The 19,465-nt window shown below is 42.9% G+C and overlaps 1 protein-coding gene across 2 annotated transcripts in view; it reads right to left on the minus strand.

Moving 5' to 3' along the window:
* The window catches only part of MAPKBP1 (mitogen-activated protein kinase binding protein 1), a 386,986-nt gene that overhangs the window by 105,721 nt on the left and 261,800 nt on the right, over positions 1–19,465 (minus strand). For both annotated transcript variants that reach the window (XM_030215489.1, XM_030215488.1), the window contains exons 11-15: positions 8,227–8,373; positions 6,848–7,032; positions 6,191–6,282; positions 4,747–4,872; positions 2,391–2,461 (exon numbers count right to left, since the gene is read on the minus strand). In XM_030215489.1, the coding sequence (XP_030071349.1) occupies positions 2,391–2,461; positions 4,747–4,872; positions 6,191–6,282; positions 6,848–7,032; positions 8,227–8,373 (621 nt within the window). The remainder of the gene's footprint in view (positions 1–2,390; positions 2,462–4,746; positions 4,873–6,190; positions 6,283–6,847; positions 7,033–8,226; positions 8,374–19,465) is intronic.

Genomic DNA, 19,465 nt, shown 5'->3' on the forward strand with positions numbered 1-19,465 from the left:
CTCTGAGGGGAACCCCAGACAATGAGCTTTGGCCTTAGCTCAACCCCTGCCTAGTTTAATGAAATACCCTCTTATGACTTGGCTTGCCTGGCACTTGAAATGGTTTCCAGAGCAGCAGTATTTCCTTTCTACTCCAATTCTTTATGCTCTAAGAAATGTAGAAGGGATATCTCGGGATACTTATAGTTGTTGACCAAATAACTCCCTTTGGACCTTGGGACAAATATGGAAGGAAGGATTTCTTTGCATATAGACAAATTAGAGACTTGATAACCAGACAGGCTACGAGTCAACTTGTTTTACCTGAAACGTTGCTTGGGCAAATGTTGAGCTGCGGTCCACATGGTGGGGGGTGATATTACGCCTTTATTAGGCTCTACTTCCCATATCATTCCTATACTAACCTATACAGCTAAGTGGGAAACTGACATTCACCAATCACTTGACTATGCTACTTGGGAAAAGAAAGCCACTCCCTTGGTTGAAAATGATTATAAGATTATCTACAGGTGGTACTACACCCCGGCTCGCCTTTATAAAATGTTTAAAACCAGCATAGCGCAATGTTGGTGAGTCAGTGGTATGATTGGAGACTTACCATATCTGGTGACAATGGCCAAAGACTATAATCTTTTGGAAGTCAGACCTTTTTATCATGATCACCACAGGGCGCTTTCCCCTGTGGCCATGGCATTGCTTATTCCATATAAAGCCTTTGGGCATCAAGCCGGACTTGTATAAACTGGCTTGCCATCTTTTTACAGCAAGCAAACTAAATAGCAGTGCACTGGAAACAACAACACACGCTATCAACAGATCAAGTATTAAAAAAGCTAGAATAAGTTGACTACATTGAAGAATAGACGTATTTAATCCTTTCATACAGTTTGGTACATATATCTTGGCTGGAGAGAGGGCATGGGTTCATCTTGATTACTGTTCAGAAATGGATAATATTTCTGTTGGCTTCATTTTTTTCTGCCTCCACTGTAATCTGATGAGTGGGCTGGTTTCTTTGAGTCAAAGGGAAGAGGAGGGGATTAAAAAACACATATATATATACTAAATTACATCTTGGGGTGGTGTTTTGGGTTGGGATTAGGGAATTTTGTGTTATATTTTCTAGCTGTACTTCTTTATTGGCATGTATGATGTTAAAAAAAAAAGAAAAAAGAAAAAATACAGGGTAAAAAAACCTGAAGGGAAGGCACAAATGTGAAAAATCATGCTCATGCACCAGATGCTGTGAAGAGTGCTTGACAATTGTGTTTCCTCCTCATTGCAAATGAGAAGAGATTCATGGACCTGCGCTCTTGTGGTGGGTGGAAAGGCACTCACTCATGTGGGGTGGGGACTCTGCGTGTGCTCTTAAAGCTGTAATAGGTTGTTTAAGCTCTGCGCCGGGCGACGAGGATGATGTCACCCACATGTGAGAATATGGCCTGCTTGTCCTCGGAGAGTTTATATTCCTTGATTTTATAGTCCTGTTGGAAAGGTCATAATTTTGTGGAGATTGTTTACATGTTTTTCTTTAGTTTTGTTTTGAATTTCCACATATAGTGGGGTGGTTTGGGTTTCAGAGAATTTTATAAAGGCACCACTGATGTCTATGTTCCTTTATAAAACTAGAACCCAGGACACATGCAAATGCACAAATTTACAACTGATCTGAGGCAGGCATAAATGTTTATGTGTATTCTATCCCCCAATTCTATAAATGGCATCCAAACTTAGGTGTGTAGTTATGGAATAGGGTCAGTTACGTATGTAATTAAATTTAATTAGCACTAAATTGGCAATTATCTATAAGTACCAATACTTGGCCTTAACAAGCGCTAATTGGCAAATGTGTAATTATGTAACTGAATTCCACCTCTATTCTATAAACTGAGTGCTTAATTTCCGCGGCACACAATTTGAAAGGGGGTATGGATCTGGGAGATGCATGGGCAGGTCAGGGGCTCTCCAAGCAATTGGGTGCAATGTTACTGAATTTACATGCCTAACTGCCAGTACTTAGGCAAATGCATTTATACCACTCTGAGCTGGCATGTGCTCACACCTAAAGTTAGGTGCGAAAATGCACACTTACGTTAGTATTTTGTAACAACAGTTTTGCATGGAATTGCCATTATAGAATTGCTGCTTAGTGCCAAAATGTAGCTGACCTTTCTTGAATTTACCCTTATACATATACATCGCATATCTGCCCCAATTCCATCCCCAGGAATGCCTACATGCAACGTAAGTATAAGTCTGTGCATTACTGTCAGCACAGGTACTTACAATGTACTCGGATGTGTGTAGAAAAGCTCCTTTTCCCATGCAAGAGAGACTTTACGTGCAGTAAAAGCCTTTCTAAAATGATCACCACAGCGTATTATAGTTACCTTCTGAGCAGTTCGGAAGTACACACTCTTATCTGCTCCACAGCTGATCATTCGTACTTTCCCATCATTAGCTACAAGAGGCAGATGGATAGACAGAATACAAACAGTTATAAAAAAAAATCGATCCAAAACACTGCATTCATGACAAATCCTTTCTTCAAGGAGGACTTGGCTGGGGGAAAAAATAAAAACAGTAACATAGTAGATGATGGCAGATAAAGAAAAGGGCCCCATGCAGTTTACCCAGTTGTACCACAAATATATCCCAGCTGCCAATCCTGGGTTGCCTGCAGGGTATCATTCCTCGACTAGATCATGCTTTGGTTTCTTCATCAATGGTTCTCTACCATCTTAGGTAGATGAGCACTACCATCTCAAACTTAGCACACCCAGTTCTCCTCAGTCCTTGCTGACAGTATGTGTACATAATGGCACTGACTTTGTTGGTGGAAAACTAACCTAGCTACCCCATTGCTTACAGTATTATTAGGTTATGCTTCCTTTATCTACCCTTTGTTTTGCCTTCATCACCGCTCCCCTTGCCTTGTTCCTAAAGGGAGGGAACCCTGGGTTGTTTGCAATATTCCAACCTCAGAACTCTCACAGAATGACATTTTTAAGGACTATTAAGCCCATTCACTCCACTTCATTCCTGGAGGAGCAAACCTCAGCCAATCACTGGCTGTCAGCTGCTCACAACTACTAGGCAACTTCTGGGCATCTTCTAGGTTTATTCCATGCTTTCTTGAATTTTATTACTGTTTTTTGCCTCCATTATTTCATCAAAAAAGGCAGACAATTTTTTGTGGTGGGTCAGAACTTCCACCCCTTCTCTTTTCCACTTTAACTGCAAGACAACCCTAAATCATAACAAGTGGGAAAAGCATGCAAAATGTGATCCATAGAATTCTTTCCAACCCCTCTGACTGCCTGTTTGCATACTAGTATGTGCATTTCCTGTGCATATATTTGTGTTACTTATGTATGGGTGGGGAATTGTGTATCTGAGTTTTAAGCCCCTCTATACAATTTCTTTAAAACATTCACTGGGTGGGAAGAAAAACTAAACCAAGATTGAGCGCCCCTTCCCCCCCCCCCCGCTAGGAAAACGTGAATCAAAAAGTATAAAGACAAAAGGACACTCCATGAAGTTACATGGTAAAACTTTTGAAATGAATAGAAGTATATATTTTTTTGCTCACCAAATAGTTAAGCTCTGGAACTCATTACTGGAGGATGCGGTAACAATGGTTAACAAATCTGGGTTTCAAAAAAGGTTTGGACAATTCCTGGAGAAAAAGTCCATAAGCTGCTATTTAAGACAGATATGGGGAAAGCCACTATTTATTCCTCAGATCGGTAGCATGGAATCTTGCTACTTTTTGGGATTCTGCTGGATTATGAGCTAGATGGACTATCGGTCTGACCCAGTATGGCAATTATGTTCCACCCTTCTGTAATCCAGTATTGTTGATCTCGTCCGAGAACAGCAGAACAGGTGCACAGTGTACTTTTTCTATCCATGGAGTGGAGGAGTGGCCCTAGTGGTTAGGGTGGTGGACTTTGGTCCTGGGCAACTGAGGAACTGAGTTTGATTCCCGGCACAGGCAGCTCCTTGTGACTCTGGGCAAGTCACTTAACCCTCCATTGCTCGCCGCATTGAGCCTGCCATGAGTGGGAAAGCGTGGGGTACAAATGTAACAAAAATAAACATAAAAAAAATGTTACCTCATGGGCCTTAGATCGTCTATAAACACAACCATGTTGGTTTTCCCATGTTCACTCAAACAGTTTAAAAAAAAAAACCACATGTAGCAGGGAGTTATAGATGGGGGATCAAAAAGAATGAAGGTGGAAAACCATGGGGAGGACAATTTTCAGATTCCACCCTAGAGTTTTTCCTTTGGAAAATCCCTCCCCAGCACAGACCATGGATTCTTAAGTATCTGCACAGTTTGCAGGTATAAACTCCCTACTTGAAGTATGCACGGAAGGTTAAAAATAAGCTCCCCAGGTGGCCTTTGTCAAAATGGCCCTGGAAAACATACTTTTTTTTTCCATGTGGGGGATTTAAATGCACTAGCTTGTTCTATATGGGGGGAGGAGGAGAGGGAGCAATTTTCAAAAAGGACTTTCGTCGATACCCTTCTGACCGCCACCATTTCTGCTAAGAGGCTGTCTGTATACCCACTAGCTTATGGCATGCCCAGATCTACTTCCGCTGATCTCAAATCATGGTCCCTTATTCTAGAACATTTTCCTCACCAAAATCCAAAGTTGCTCATGATTTGATTAGAGAGAAGTGTTTTACCAAGAGTTCACCACCTGTGCTGGAAGGGTTAAGTGCATCTCTCACCTGCAAACTTCACAGATGTGATGGAGGAGGAGTGTTCATCCAGAGTCTGCTGCAGGCTGTATTCCTTCCCAGCATCTAAGACATGGATCAATCTATCTCGACTGGCGGTCGCCAACAGGTTTAGCCCTATCATGGAGGCAAGCAAACCCATAAACATTTCAGTTACTTAAAACTAGAAATGGATTTTGGTGTTCATAAAACCCAAATGTGAGTAGCTGGAACTATGCAAGCTCCCCCACCCAGTTCTGCAAATGTGCTTCATCCCTGACCCGCAACACTCTCTGCTGTCCCAGTGCCAAACACCAGCACACTCCTAATAATGCATTTCAATTACAGCTGCCAACATACCCCACCTCCTGTTCAGTACCAAGTTCCTTCCCAGGCAGGTTTTCCAATGCACCTAGTTAATCACTGATAAAACAGTTCAGATATAACTTGAAAGTTTCTGACAGTTTTGCTTCTAAGTAGATATAACTGGTTTTTCCAAAATGTTACTAAATTGTACAAAATAGTGCAAAAGCAGTGCATGGCATATAATTCACACACATCCATGGCTACAGCCTTTATACTTTGCTTTATGTCAGTAGGGGAAAAGAATCTAAATACTTCCTATTGTTTAATTACAATTGTTGCCACAAAACATGCCGTGCACATTGCCAGAATATTTATGCCTGTATAAATATTAACTCATTGAGAAATGGCTTTATGCTACTCACCCAATACTCGAGCTTCCAACCCAAAAGATCCCCAAAACACTCAGTCCATTTTGGAAATATAGTAATCAAGACCATATCCTGGCTAATATATTGAAAAGGTGGGGGCATTGCTCTCCAACATGTTGCCTGCCACACTAGTACTCAGAGCAATCATCTCAAAATAGAAAATCTAGTTTCGCCCGAACAGTACAAAACCTAATCTCAATAGACATAAAGAAGGCTTAATAGCTTTCTTCAAATTTTTTGCTTCTATCTAATGGTTGCTGACAAGTGAGAAGCCCGCAAGATGCATTTTCAAGCCAGGCACTTATGCACAGGAAACACAAGTAAAATTTACCCATGGATCTAATGGAAGTAGGAGATTTTCACTGCTATAAAATAATATCTGGAAGGAGTGAGGATTAGGGAGATTGAAGGCTGAGTGGTGAGAGTAAGGGGAAGATAGGAGTGGATGAGTGTGTATGATGATGAATAAATAAAATTTTTAAAAAATGTTATGCTACATGGGTTATGGATGAACAAATTCTCCCATACAATTAAGCTCAAACCCAAACTCATTCTCTACTTTTGATTATGGTGAGGGTTTGAACACATAGGTACAAGTGAAAATTAACCTAATCTTCCCACCTCCAACCTCCTATACAAACAGGAGATATATTCCAAATTCCTGCATCCCATTCCAGAAGTACACAGCTGGGCTTGGGTATTCCCTCTTTTCTCCTTATTACCTGTCTCTGGTTTGGAGTACTCCAAGCAAAGGATTTCGGAGTCATGAGCTTCCACTTTTAGCATTTCGTTCAGGCCCTGCAGGTCATGAACCCTGGCACAGGAGTAAAGAAAGCAGACAAAGCAAGTAAGCATAAAGCCTCTCGAGGAAGAGTGAATTTTCATTAGCAACCTATTTCTCTGACCCAGATTCAAGAGACAGGGGAAGAGAAGGGAGACGAGAAAGGGTAACTTCTTGGATCTTCTGAGAAGAAGGACTGACTCTACATCTCATCCGTACTGTTTCATGACTCTTACTAGATCAGAGATGGATAAGAAAGTTATCGCCATACAGGGCTGCCGAGAGGGGGGACAGGGAGGAGCAAAATTCTCCAGGCCCGGCCTCCAAGGGGGGGGGGGGGGGGGTAGGCGCCAGCAAGTTTCTTCCCGCTTGCTTCATGTTAATGCAATCATCCAGGTCCCGACTCCCGGCATGGACAGGAGAAGAGCAGGAGAGGACAGAGCGAGGGAGAAGACACAAAGGTGCAGGGGTGGTGGCCCAGGTGTGAGGAGGGGTGGGGGCATGCAAGCGGTGGTACAGTCCTGCCCTGGGCCCAGCTGCATCTCTTGATGGCCCTGTCACCATACCCGATCCTTGTGCCATGCAAACTTATTAATACCTGAGTGTTCCCATCCTGTCGCCCGAAGCAAGATGTTGCCCATTGGGGCTCAAACAAACTGTTCGAATTCCGACCTTTGTGTCCAATGATTGCATATCGACTTTCTCATTGACCAGTGCTGAGTTGTAGTCCATGTCAAGTAAGGCCTGAGTGTTATTGTCTAGGAATATAATCTTCATCAGATCCTGAGAGGGTTAAAAAAAAATACGAGGATAGGGGGGGGGGGGAGAGGAAGTTATCAACTTGGACTACCTACAGTTAAGACAAATTAGTTAAGACAAATTATTTTACCACTAACTTGTGCTATTTTATCACAGGTCTCACTTCATGCAATGAGACCTAGTTATCATAAAGCCAGGTTCAAAGTAAAATCACACGTCAACAGTAGCCCACATTGTAATTTCCCCTCTCCCCCACAATCTGTGAAAAGGCTTATACTATATAGTAACTAGTAAAAAAGACCCGTTTCTGACACAAATGAAACGGGCACTAGCAAGGTTTTCCTCGGAGTGTGTATGTTTGAGAGAGTGTGTGAGAGAGAGAAAGAGAGAGAGAGAGTGAATGTGCGAGTGTGTGTGTGTGACAGAGCGAGACTGGGTGCGAGTGTGTCTGTGAGAGAAAGAGTGAGACTGGGTGTGTGTCTGTGAGAGAGAGAGTGAGACTGGTGCAAGTGTGTCTGTGAGAGAGAGAGTATGTGTGTGTGAGAGAGTATGTGTGTGTGAGAGAGAGTGTGTGCCAGGGGCCTCCCTCCCCCCTCCTTCCCAGTTCCAGGGTTGTTCCCTCCCTCCGACTTTCAGGGTCGTTCTCTTCCTCCCTCCCTCCGACTTTCAGGGTCCCTCCCTCCGAGTTTCAGGGTCCCTCCCTCCCTCCCGAGGAGTCGTGGCGGCCTCCCACACACTCTCCCATGGGGCCCGGAGGGGCAGCCGCGGCCGTCGCCTGCTTTCCTCCTCTGCAGCACCGCTCTGACTCCTGAGGTCCCCACTCCCCCGCGCTCAGCACCAGTTCGGCACAGCAGCATGCTCTCCGTGGCTCTGCCCCCTCCGCTCATGCCCAAGGAGAACTCCGACCTTTCTTTCCCTGCCATTGGTCGTGACGCTCTCGGCTACTCCGCCCCTCAATGCTTCTGTTTCTCTTTCAAGCTCCACCGCTGCCCTACCCCTTTCTCCCCTCCTCCTCCGGCTCTGGCGTTCTACGTGACGTCAGCCTGGGCTACGGAGCTTAGCAGACCAACTCCGAAGAAGCCATGGACACAGGCAGCAAGACGTATAGAACGTTAGAGATGAGAATTATTATATAGAATAGTAATACATTATTTTTATATATATAGTAGAACATCAAAAGCTCAAGACCTCAAGGAAAGTCAAAGCAAACAAACTTACGCTGCTAAGAATATTGCGATGTAGAGCTGAGCCATGAATGTTGGAGGTATCTGTGTTCCAGAGGCGGATGGTGTTGTCAGAAGAGCAGGTGATGAAGGAGTTGGGGGGCAGACAGGAATAATGGCTGTCCGTCACCTCAGGATACATCTAGAAGAGATAAAAATAATTTTATTTACGCAGGGGGTTTAATTGTCCTCTTAGGCAATGATCATAATGTAACTATATCCACAATGGGGTCAGGTGGCAGGATCTTATCTTCTCCATGTTATAAAACAAGTTATTAGGCTCAGCCCAAAGACAAAAGGAAGAACCATTCTCAGCTTGAGACTTAGACCCTACACTTGGATCTTAGCCAAAAGACCAAAAAGCACATTAAAATCCTGGCCAAAACAAGCAATTTGCTGAAACAATGTGTCTCTCGCAGGAGGTGCAACAGCAGATAAGTTTTTAGCATTATATATGCATTCCCACTGTAAAATGGGAAACTTGTATAATTTTATGACCAATGCCCCCTTTAAATCTACATATTTCAAGCTATCTCCAGGTCTAAATGGTGGCATTCTGAAATCTTCATGTGTAAAGGCTGTGCAAGGCTCCTAAAACAGCCTCCTTCACGTGCACCTCCCAATTCAAAAGAAAGGACACGTCACAATTACATATCTCATTTACAAATTTCTGGGGAAACCAGGTGACTCTTTCTGGTATGGACGCGTAGTGCATGATCTCTCGCTGGCTCTTCTGATTTTTACTTTATTTAGCAGCCTCATCACAATATTCGACACGCTCTTTAAAGATCCTACAACCTGAACAACATGGCTCACAGATCCCACAAATGTGACGGTTCTTTTTCAGTGCATTCTGTCCCTAAACACTCAAAGCAAGAACTTAGCACACTGGAAAGGCCTTTATGGCGTCATTACCTTCAGATAAGTCGGACTCTTTAGCTGAGGACATAAGTCACTACATGAGCTCATGCTACATAATTTTAGCATGATTTCGGAGATTAAAAATGAAATTGAAATTGTAGCTATGTCATCTCAACTCACCCAGTTCAATGCCAGGCCGGAGCTAGTCGAAGAATGTGTTTCTGCACCTGACGAACAACATCTTGCCATGCAGCATTAAGTTACACAAGATACTGTAGCACGAAACTGAAGATCTATCTAATAGGATGTGCAGAAATAACTTGTGGCTCCTAGGTATTCCCGAGAATACTGAAGGTAAAGGCTATTTTTACAATCTTTCTTATTGGGCCTGTTAAATCTCAAACCGAAGTGACTCTCGACATGAAGCACCCATCACATCCCCAATAGACCTATGCCTGGGCACAGATCTCCTCGACTAGATGCTGCCCGGGCTCAAAATCATTGATGTACAATGGCTCCGGAATCCCGTTAATTCCGGACTTCTCTAAGCCTACAGCTAAAAAAAGAAAATCATTCTTAGAATTGCGTCCTAAATTAAAAGCTATAGGGGTACAATATGGCCTATATCCGGTCATAATGCGGGTGACCTTCCAAAACATAACTAAGCATTGTTCTGATCCAGGGCCGCTGACAATTAACTGAACACTGACGACCATATCTTTTTCACCATATGAATAGTATTGGTCCCTCGTCTCTATCTTGCAACACCATTATGGGTGGAGACTTCAATTTTCCAATTGATCCTTGTATGGACAGAACACTGAATTGTTGACTGGTTAAACTAAAAGTACGCTCTGCCTTACAATCTTTTATGCAACTAAATGGTTGGACTGATTTGTGGAGGTTGCTATACCCTACCTCCAGGGAGTACTCTTTTTATTCTGCCCCTCATCACACTTATTCACAAATAGAAGTGGAGGAGTGGCCTAGTGGTTAGGGTGATGGACTTTGGTCCTGGGGAACTGAGCTCGATTCCCACTTCAGGCACAGGCAGCTCCTTGTGACTCTGGGCAAGTCACTTAACCCTCCATTGCCCCATGTAAGCCGCATTGAGCCTGCCATGAATGGGAAAGCGCGGGGTACAAATGTAACAAAAAAAATAGATTACTTTTGCTAACATCTACAAAATATCAATTTCTGATCATGCTGCAATTACTTGCGACTTCTCCTGAACTTCTGAATCATCAAAATCCTCCTCATTGGGACTCAATACTACATTACTCACTGATGACTCTTAAACATTTCTCAGAAATCCTCAGAGTTTTTCAACATCAATTTTGACCAACATGCCCTATAATACATTTTGTGAATCTTATAAAGCTTGATTGAGAGGAGAGATTATCAGTTACTCTACACATCTCCATAAAACTAAAAATGTTGAACTGGCTCAACTGGAATAAGAAATTCGACAACTTGAATCTATACTGTACACTGGTCCATCTAAATCTATATTACAGAAACTCTGCTTAAAATGTAATACAACTCACACTTCTCTAACATAACTTCAGCCATCACTTTCAAGCAAAGCGCAGTATACTATTCAGAAGCCAACAAGGCCGGGAAACATTAGCATCCTACCTAAAGGCAAAAGACCAAAACAACGCATCATATGTATCAAAAGCCCATCTCGATCAACTTCTACAACCACTTCTACACAGACTTATACTCTTCAGAAAGTTCAGCTACTGACGGTGATATTTCTTCTTTTTTGTCTCAACTGAAACCTTCCTCTCCTCTTTGACCAACAAATACATCTCCTAAACCTATAACTTTAAACAAAATTCATCTGCGATTAAAATGCTTCCCTCAATTAAAGCACCTGGACCCAACGGTCCCTCCCAGTGGATTTTTACAAATCGTTTTATATGTTACATCAATGAAACTACTGCAATATTACCAAGCACTGCTCCATTCTCCTCTTCAGATGGGTAGATTCTGAGAGGGCCAACACCTGTTGTTCTCGCAAAGCCAAACAGAGATTCTCATCGCATCCAAAATTACAGACGTAATTTCCTCTTTGCAATTGCAGTTACCTTAACTGAGAGGAAGGGGACAACCGGCAGTCAGCTGCTGCCGGCCAGCGTTTTGTCCCCTGAGCAGAGCAAGTGCGGGGACCGCTGTGCGACGAACTGCCCACAGATGAAAGGGTTGGCAAATCCTTTGATTAGCGCCAGCGAAGGAGCGTCGATGCTCTTGGACCTGGAAAAAAACTCCCATCACTCCCGAATTATTCAACCACCATGTCCCAAAAGAGTGGAGGAGTGATGTTAGAGACATACGCTGAACGGAGGACGTTTACAGCCAGAACCCGAATCGGCAGAACCACTCCTAAACACCTAAGAGAAATCACCTTTGAGTTTTTGGCTCCTGTGGAGGTTACATTGAATATCATCTGGAAGGCGCTTCGGGACCTAACGGTGGCAGTAAATAATTTTGTTTCAGATATAATCTTATTAGAGAGTTACATGGACAATTTAACTGAACCCTTTGAGAGTGAAAAATTGATATAACAAATGAAGTTCTACACGAGCAAAAAGTGGTTATGATCTTGAAAATGATAATAGACCAGAAACTTTTGAATAATAAAATGAATATTATTATAGATGATTAATATCGAGATTATTGTTTTCTCAGAGTTCCGGGTATGACTCAAAGTTTTCCTCAGAAATATTCCTCAATTATTACTTTAAAGGAGTGAAGCCTGTGAAAACTGGGATTACTTTAATCAGTGGGATCTGAGTTAGAGACTTAAGTATATGTATTATTAAATAACTTCTGGTTTTTAAAAGAGAAAGAATGTAATCAGATGTATTATTTCTAACTAATATTGGATAAGTATGTTTCAATTAAATGAATTGACTATACAACGTATTGGGCTTGAAGAAGCCAACCAGATGATCAATGTGGAATAATGAATTAGATGAGTAATATTTGGGGATAAACAGGTTAATACCATGTTTTTTTTTTCTGTTTACTTTTAATTGAGCTCCTTGTCTTGTTTCACTCTCCCTATTTAGTGATCTAAGGAAGAGAATAAAATTACCTGATTGAAATAATTCCTATATATTACCTCCTCTGTATTTCTGGCAAGTTGTTTTATCACTTGTAAAATATAAATGGTTATAAATAAAACAAACAAAAAAGTTTGGTCGTGGGCCTATCGTGTCTCCTTAGATGCAGAGAAGGCCTTTGACTAACTGGAGTGGAAATATTTATTTGCTGTTTTGTCTAAATCTGGTGTACCAGGTTTGTTTCTACAAATGTTGAAACTATTATATATCTCCCCTCTTGCATGCACAGCGGCCAATGGTGAGTTATTTGAAACGCTCATCTTATGGAGAGGCACAAGTCAATGCCCCATTTCATTACTTTTATTTAACCTAGCACTTGAACCACTATTGTCTGCTATCCATTAATGTCCTCTGATCCATGGTATAACATTTGGCTCTGAAGAATTTTAACTATTGGCTTACACCAACGATATAATGCTTTATCTCACAGAGCCTCAAGGATCATTAACTGCTTTAATAAATCTAAATCTCAATTCTCTGCCTTATCACGCTACAAAATCAATTAGGATAAAACCAAATTAATGCACTAAACAATTTTTGTATACCATTTACTATCCCTAGAAACCCACTTAAGTGGCTCCCATCATCCATAGGTATTTACTCTGATAGGGACCTCAATTCTACTATTAAAATCAACGTAGAGAAAATCATTATTAAAACTAAGGATTTCATATTCACATGGTCACCCTGCCACCTTTCATAGTGGGGTAGACTTGATTCCCTGAAGATGATGATAGTCCCAAAAATTACATATACTCATGCTACCTCTAACATTCCCAAACTCATTTTATAAAGAAACTGAGTGCCTTTTATCCAATTTTTTTTAACTTTACATTTTTTATTTAAACAAACAGCTTAATGCATACAATCCTTCTGCCAATCAACCCCAGTACTTAAAGAGTATACAACATGCACATCAAACAGTTCTATATCATTACATTTCCTAGCACCAATGTCCATTATAGTAGTCATAACAGAAGACAACAATTTGAATGCAGATGGGCACCCTTTTGGGAAACCTTGACCCCAATGGTCCGGAGCCAGATATTGAACCTATAATCCCGGTTGCTGCTGCTCCTGTAACCTCTGCTTGTTATTGGATATATAAGGGAAAAGGGGGGGGGGCTTGGGGGAGGGAAAGGGGGTAGGGAACAGGGAGGGGAGGGGGAGTAGTTTAGGGGGGAAATACTAATATCAATAAAAATACAAAATGTGAAGATATGCCAATTGCTGTTATGGAACTTGCTTATGTAATGTGAAATGTTACAGCTGATTATGTTCACTTAATAAAAATGATTGAAACATAGTAGTCATAACATCAACAACAAGGGTTCACCATTTCCTCTATCCAACCCTATCGAACTATCTTTAAACATATATCCCACTATATTCCAAACTGTTTATAACTGCTTACCCTCTATCCCAAAAACATATACTAAAATTACATCCCAGTTCTCCCAGTTCTCTACCCCCTCCCTACCCCCAATCCCCCCCACCTTTGTGCCCCTCCCCCTCCCCTTTTTAGAACTTAATCTCCTCCAGGCTATTCAGCAGTCGAGACCAACTCCTCTCCTTCATCTCAATTCTCCATCTCGGCGATACGCCGTGAGACGCTCCATATTTATCAGTTGTTCCAATCTGCCCTTCCAATCACCCATTGATGGCGGGTCTACAGTTCGCCAACCACGTGCTATAAGACATTTTGCCACAGCCAGCCCCCATCTTAACAATTTGCTCCGTTCCCAGGAGTCACCCTCATTGTACAGTCCCAGCAAGCATGCCTTAGGGCTACACACTTGCGACTCCCCTGTCATTTTTACCAAGCTTTTCATCACTGCCTGCCAGAATGATATCAATCTTGGGCAGGACCACCAGATATGCATAAAGGATCCCCTACTCTGCCTACATCTCCAACAAAGATCAGATGCATTGGGGAACATACGTTTTAATCTCTCTGGTGTATAGTACCACCTTGTCAAAACTTTGTATGCATTTTCTTGTACCAAAGTGCACGATGACGCTTTTTGGACCTCTCTACAGATCCTCTCCCATTCCTGGTCATCAAAGCTACAACATAAATCCTTTTCCCACGCCTCCTTAAACCCAAAAGCATTTGGATCATTACCCCTCATGAACTTATAGAGCACCGATATGTGCCTAGGTACCTTCTGTAACAACCCCCTCAAATTCTCTTTTTCCTGTGGATTCTCTCCCTTCCATCCCATTGTCCCCAGATAGGACTTAATCTGCAAATATGAGAAAAAAATCTTCATTTGGAAGCCCATACTTAACCCTGAACTCCTCAAAGCTCTTAACTCTACCTCCCTGCAGCACGTCTTGGAAACTCAAGAGGCCTAAGTACTCCCACCGCTTAAAACTCCATTTTCCCTCCCCGCTCCAAAAGTCGGTTCCAACGTATCCCTGCCCTTGTAGAAATGCCCTTACCCTGTCTCATCTGAGTCCGGAAATCTCTCCAAGTCCCCATAAGATGTCAGAGATATGGATTCTCTATCCCCTCCAACCCCCCCCCCCCCCCCCCCCATTCCCTCAGTAGTTCACAAAAGTGATTTTAATGCCCTTTGTGGGAAATAGGACTGCTCCACTTGTTTTATCCAATTTTTTAAGTTGCCTAGGATTTTGTTAGCTAAACTCAAAGCAACTAAATCGTCTGGCGGAGTTCATTTCAAAGGCATGCTTCTTTACCACAGAGCCTACATTTTAAGGTATGGATTAGAATGGTTTTCTCCTTGATATCCCACACAAAGACTGTACCAAAATGGTTATCACTTGTACAACATTTATTTGCCTCATCCTCTCCCCACTGTATTATAGAGATGTAACTACCTAAGAAATTCATGCACAATCCCATTATAAAAATAACACACACTGCTTGTGAAGTTTGACAGCTTACTGAAAACTCCTTGGTTTAAATCCCAATCTTTATGGAACAATCCCTCATTTACAATCAATAAAAAGCAAATCTCTTGGGCTCATTGGCAGAAAATTGGTATATGGAGCCTTGCTGACTTTATTAACTTAAACGATCATTTATGGAAAACATTTTCTGACATGCAAAACGATTTTCTACTGCCTGACTCACAGTTTTTCCAATGGTTACAATTACGCACCTTACTTGAAGACGTTCACTGGGCCCTGATTTGGGACTCTATTTTTAAGAGTTCCAGAACATCCTTGGTGGTACAATCATTATATATTTTTTTGCACATAGAGCTTTTGGACTCCTACAAGGTCCCATAAAATTGAATCTTTCTCTCCATTATATATTTGTTTGGTACATAGAGCTTTTGGACTCCTACAAGGTCGTATAAAATTGAATCTTCCTCTCCAATCTGTTAGTCCTGTAAACAAGCCCCTGGTCCATTCAAACACTTGTTATTTGAATGTGCCTGTATTCAAATGTATTGGCACAATGTTTGGGATACCATCTCTTCCATCTTTCAAACACTGTGAGCCTGTTTGTTATAAGTATTTCTTAAAAAATATTTGTTTCCGTGACACCTTGAACAATCCAGATTGCTTGCTTCTGGAATACTCTAATTAATACTGCTGTCATGGTGGTCTTTGCTTCCAGGAAATCCTTTCAACAAGCCAAATGTACTCAATGGTGGAACTTGGTATGGGAAAATTAGGTTCTTACCGTGATATTTTCTTTCCTTTAGTCATAGCAGATGCAGCCATTACAGATGGGTTGTGTCCATCAACCAGCAGAGGGAGATAGAGAGCACACTTTTTTCAGTGCCTCATACCAGCTTGCTCCACTGCCTCTCTTCAGTATTTGAAGCTTCCAAAGCAGTATGGCAAACCGCAATGGGAATAACATAAGCTTTCCTCACAGCGAACGATGGCCCTACAACAAAGGGCATTAACTCAGAATGGAGGGAATGAAACATCCTCCCGGACGGCATAAACTCATCCTCCACTGAGAAATAACTGGAGGGAATAAACTCATCCTCCCGGAGGGAATAAACTCATCCTCCAAAACATGAAACTGGAGGGAATTAAGTCATCCTCCTTTAATTGAACAAGAATCCTGATGACTGTTTTCCGACTTTCTCCCAAGGACGGAATCTCCAGGAAACACGAACAGAACCTGAAATAGATTTACAGCAGATAGCATCAGACAGGGAGGGATCATGGCTGCATCTGCTATGACTAAAGGAAAGAAAATGATCACGGTAAGAACCTAATTTTCCCTTCCTTGTCATCAAGCAGATGCAGCCATTACAGATGGGATGTATCAAAGCAATCACTAGATAGGGTAGGAACAAGCCACACCACGCGCCAGCACTTGCGCTCCAAAATGTGCGTCCCTCCTGGCAGCCACATCCAGCCTGTAATGTCGGGCAAAAGAGAGCTTAGAAGCCCATGTTGCTGCACTACAAATCTCTTGAAGAGAGAGTGCTCCAGTTTCAGCCCAAGAAGAGGAAATTCCTCTAGTGGAATGCGCCTTAAAGGCATCAGGCGGAGGCCGGCTGGCAAGCAAATAAGCTGAAAAGATAGATAAGGAATCTATCTTTTCAGCTTATTTGCTTTCCGGCCAGCCTCCGCCTGATGCCTTTAAGGCAGCGGGCAATAGTGGCTTTAGACGCTGGAGACCCTCTGCGAGGACCTGATAGCAAAACAAACAGATGATCAGAGGTCCTGAAAGAGTTAGTAACTCGCAGATACTGCAGCAGAGTCCTGCGCACGTCCAACAGGTGCAATTGCCCAAAAGATTCTGGAAACTCCTCCTCGACAAAGGAGGGCAAGAAAATAGGTTGGTTTAGGTGAAACGCTGAAACCACCTTAGGCAAGAAGGAAGACACGGTCTGAACCGTGACCCCGGACTCTGAAAACTGCAGAAAAGGGTCTCTACAGGACAGCGCCTGGAGCTCTGACACCCGTCTCGCCGAAGTAATGGCCACTAACAAGACAGCCTTCAGTGTCAAATCTTTCTCTGAAGCACGCCGAAGCGGTTCAAAGGGAGCACCCTGAAGGGCCTTCAGCACTAGCCCCAGGTTCCAAGCTGGTCAAGGTGCACGCACGGGAGGACGGAGCCGAAGCACCCCTCTAAGAAACCGTGCCACATCCGGATGAGCAGCTAAAGACACACCTTCAACCTTACCACGCAGGGAGGCCAATGTTGCCACTTGCACCCGCAGGGAATTATAGGCCAAGCCTTTTTGTACACCATCCTGCAAAAAGTCCAGAATCGGCGAGACAGGAGCCCGCAGGGGTGTGATGTCTCTGGAAGCACACCAGACTTCAAACTGGCGCCAAATCCTGGCATAAGCCACAGAAGTGGAACGCTTGCGGGCTTGCAGGAGAGTGGTAATTACTTTATTGGAATAGCCTCTGCCTCTCAATTACGCCCTCTCAATCGCCAGGCCATAAGACCAAATCGGCCGGCGTCCTCCATGGTCACCGGACCCTGTGACAACAGGTTGGGAACCAGAGGTAACTGAAGGGGATCCTACACGAGCATCTGTCGGAGGTCCGCATACCAAGGCCTCCTGGGCCAATCCGGGGCAACGAGAACTTCTTCTCCTGGATGCAGCCGAATCCGAAGGAGCACTCGCCCTATCAAGGGCCCACCCCGGAGGAGTCAGAAAACACTCTTACCTCACTGGACCGAGTATCACAGCTCCGGTCCCACATAAAAAGGCAAGGAAAAACCTCTGTTCCAGCGTCTAAGTGCCAAAGCGCGACGCAACTTTTTTTTTTTTATAACGGGAGGCTCAGGTGAGTGGAAAAGGCAGGGAAAGGGCGAACCTATGTGCCTGCATCCACTGTTGGTGGGGAAGGACAGGGAAAGCTAAGCAATGTGTCCACATCCACGGAAGTATGAGTAAGGCAGGGAAAGGGCGAACCTATGTGCCTTTAAAGTGAAGCTGCTATAGCCTCCAACACCCCTGCTAACGACTGGCAAAAGCACAGGAGCAACCTCCAGGCAGATTTAGATGGAGCTCGAAGAAGCTGCAGCCACTCTGCTAGGGGAGATAGAGAATACTGAAGAGAGGCAGTGGAGCAAGCTGGTATGAGGCACTGAAAAAAGTGTGCTCTCTATCTCCCTCTGCTGGTTGATGGACACAACCCATCTGTAATGGCTGCATCTGCTTGATGACAAGGATTTATTATTTTTTTTTTTTTTACATTTGTACCTCGCGCTTTCCCACTCATGGCAGGCTCAATGCGGCTTACATGGGGCAATGGAGGGTTAAGTGACTTGCCCAGAGTCACAAGGAGCTGCTTGTGCCTGAAGTGGGAATCAAACTCAGTTCCCCAGGACCAAAGTCCACCACCCTAACCACTAGGCCACTCCTCCACCATTTTATATTTCTAAGAGGTCTAAAGTTTCTAATAATTTTATGAAAAAATGGTCTTTTCTTCTACACCATCTTGAACAGTCCCAATACTCCCACATTTATTTAGCTTTACTAGCTCTGTAATATCTGTTTTCACATGCTTCTATTAATAGTTCTTATTTTTGTTGTTGTATTTTATATTGGAACTCCAATAAAAATACTAAGACTTAATTTGTTAGTTCAATACTCCAATGTGTAAAAAGAAGAGAAGTAGGGAGTAGATCAAATGTTTATTCTCACATAAAAAATATTCAAAAGACTCGATGCAGTCCTGAGTTTCGCCACTAACCGCGCCTGCCTCAGGAGTCAATGTCAATTATTTAACAACATAAACATTTTTATCATTGAATCATAATAAAATAATAAGAAACAATTAAAAAAACATATATACTATAGTATTGCGCAAATAGAATATGAGGAACATATAAAATATATTCCAAAGTATAGAAGTCGAACGTATCTCTAAAAAGTATATTAAAAAATATATTTTTACATAATAAAAAATGATATCAAAAGATAATAAGATAGTAAACATATAGTAAACATAGTAGATGACGGCAGAAGAAGACCTGCACGGTCCATCCAGTCTGCCCAAGAAGATAAATTCATATGTGCTACTTTTTTATTTGTACTGTCCTCTTCAGTGCACAGACCGTATAAGTCTGGCCAGCCCTATCCCCGCCTCCCAACCACCAACCCCGCCTCCCAACCACCAGCTCTGGCACAGACCCTATAAGTCTGCCCAGCACTATCCCCGCCTCCCAACTACCAGTCCCGCCTCCCACCACCAGCTCTGGCACAGACCGTATAAGTGTGCCCAGCACTATCCCTGCCTCCCACCACTGGCTCTGGCAACATGGCCAACTATAGGGTAACT

The sequence above is a fragment of the Microcaecilia unicolor genome, chromosome 9, assembly GCF_901765095.1.
Source record: "Microcaecilia unicolor chromosome 9, aMicUni1.1, whole genome shotgun sequence".
Classification (NCBI taxonomy): domain Eukaryota; kingdom Metazoa; phylum Chordata; class Amphibia; order Gymnophiona; family Siphonopidae; genus Microcaecilia; species Microcaecilia unicolor.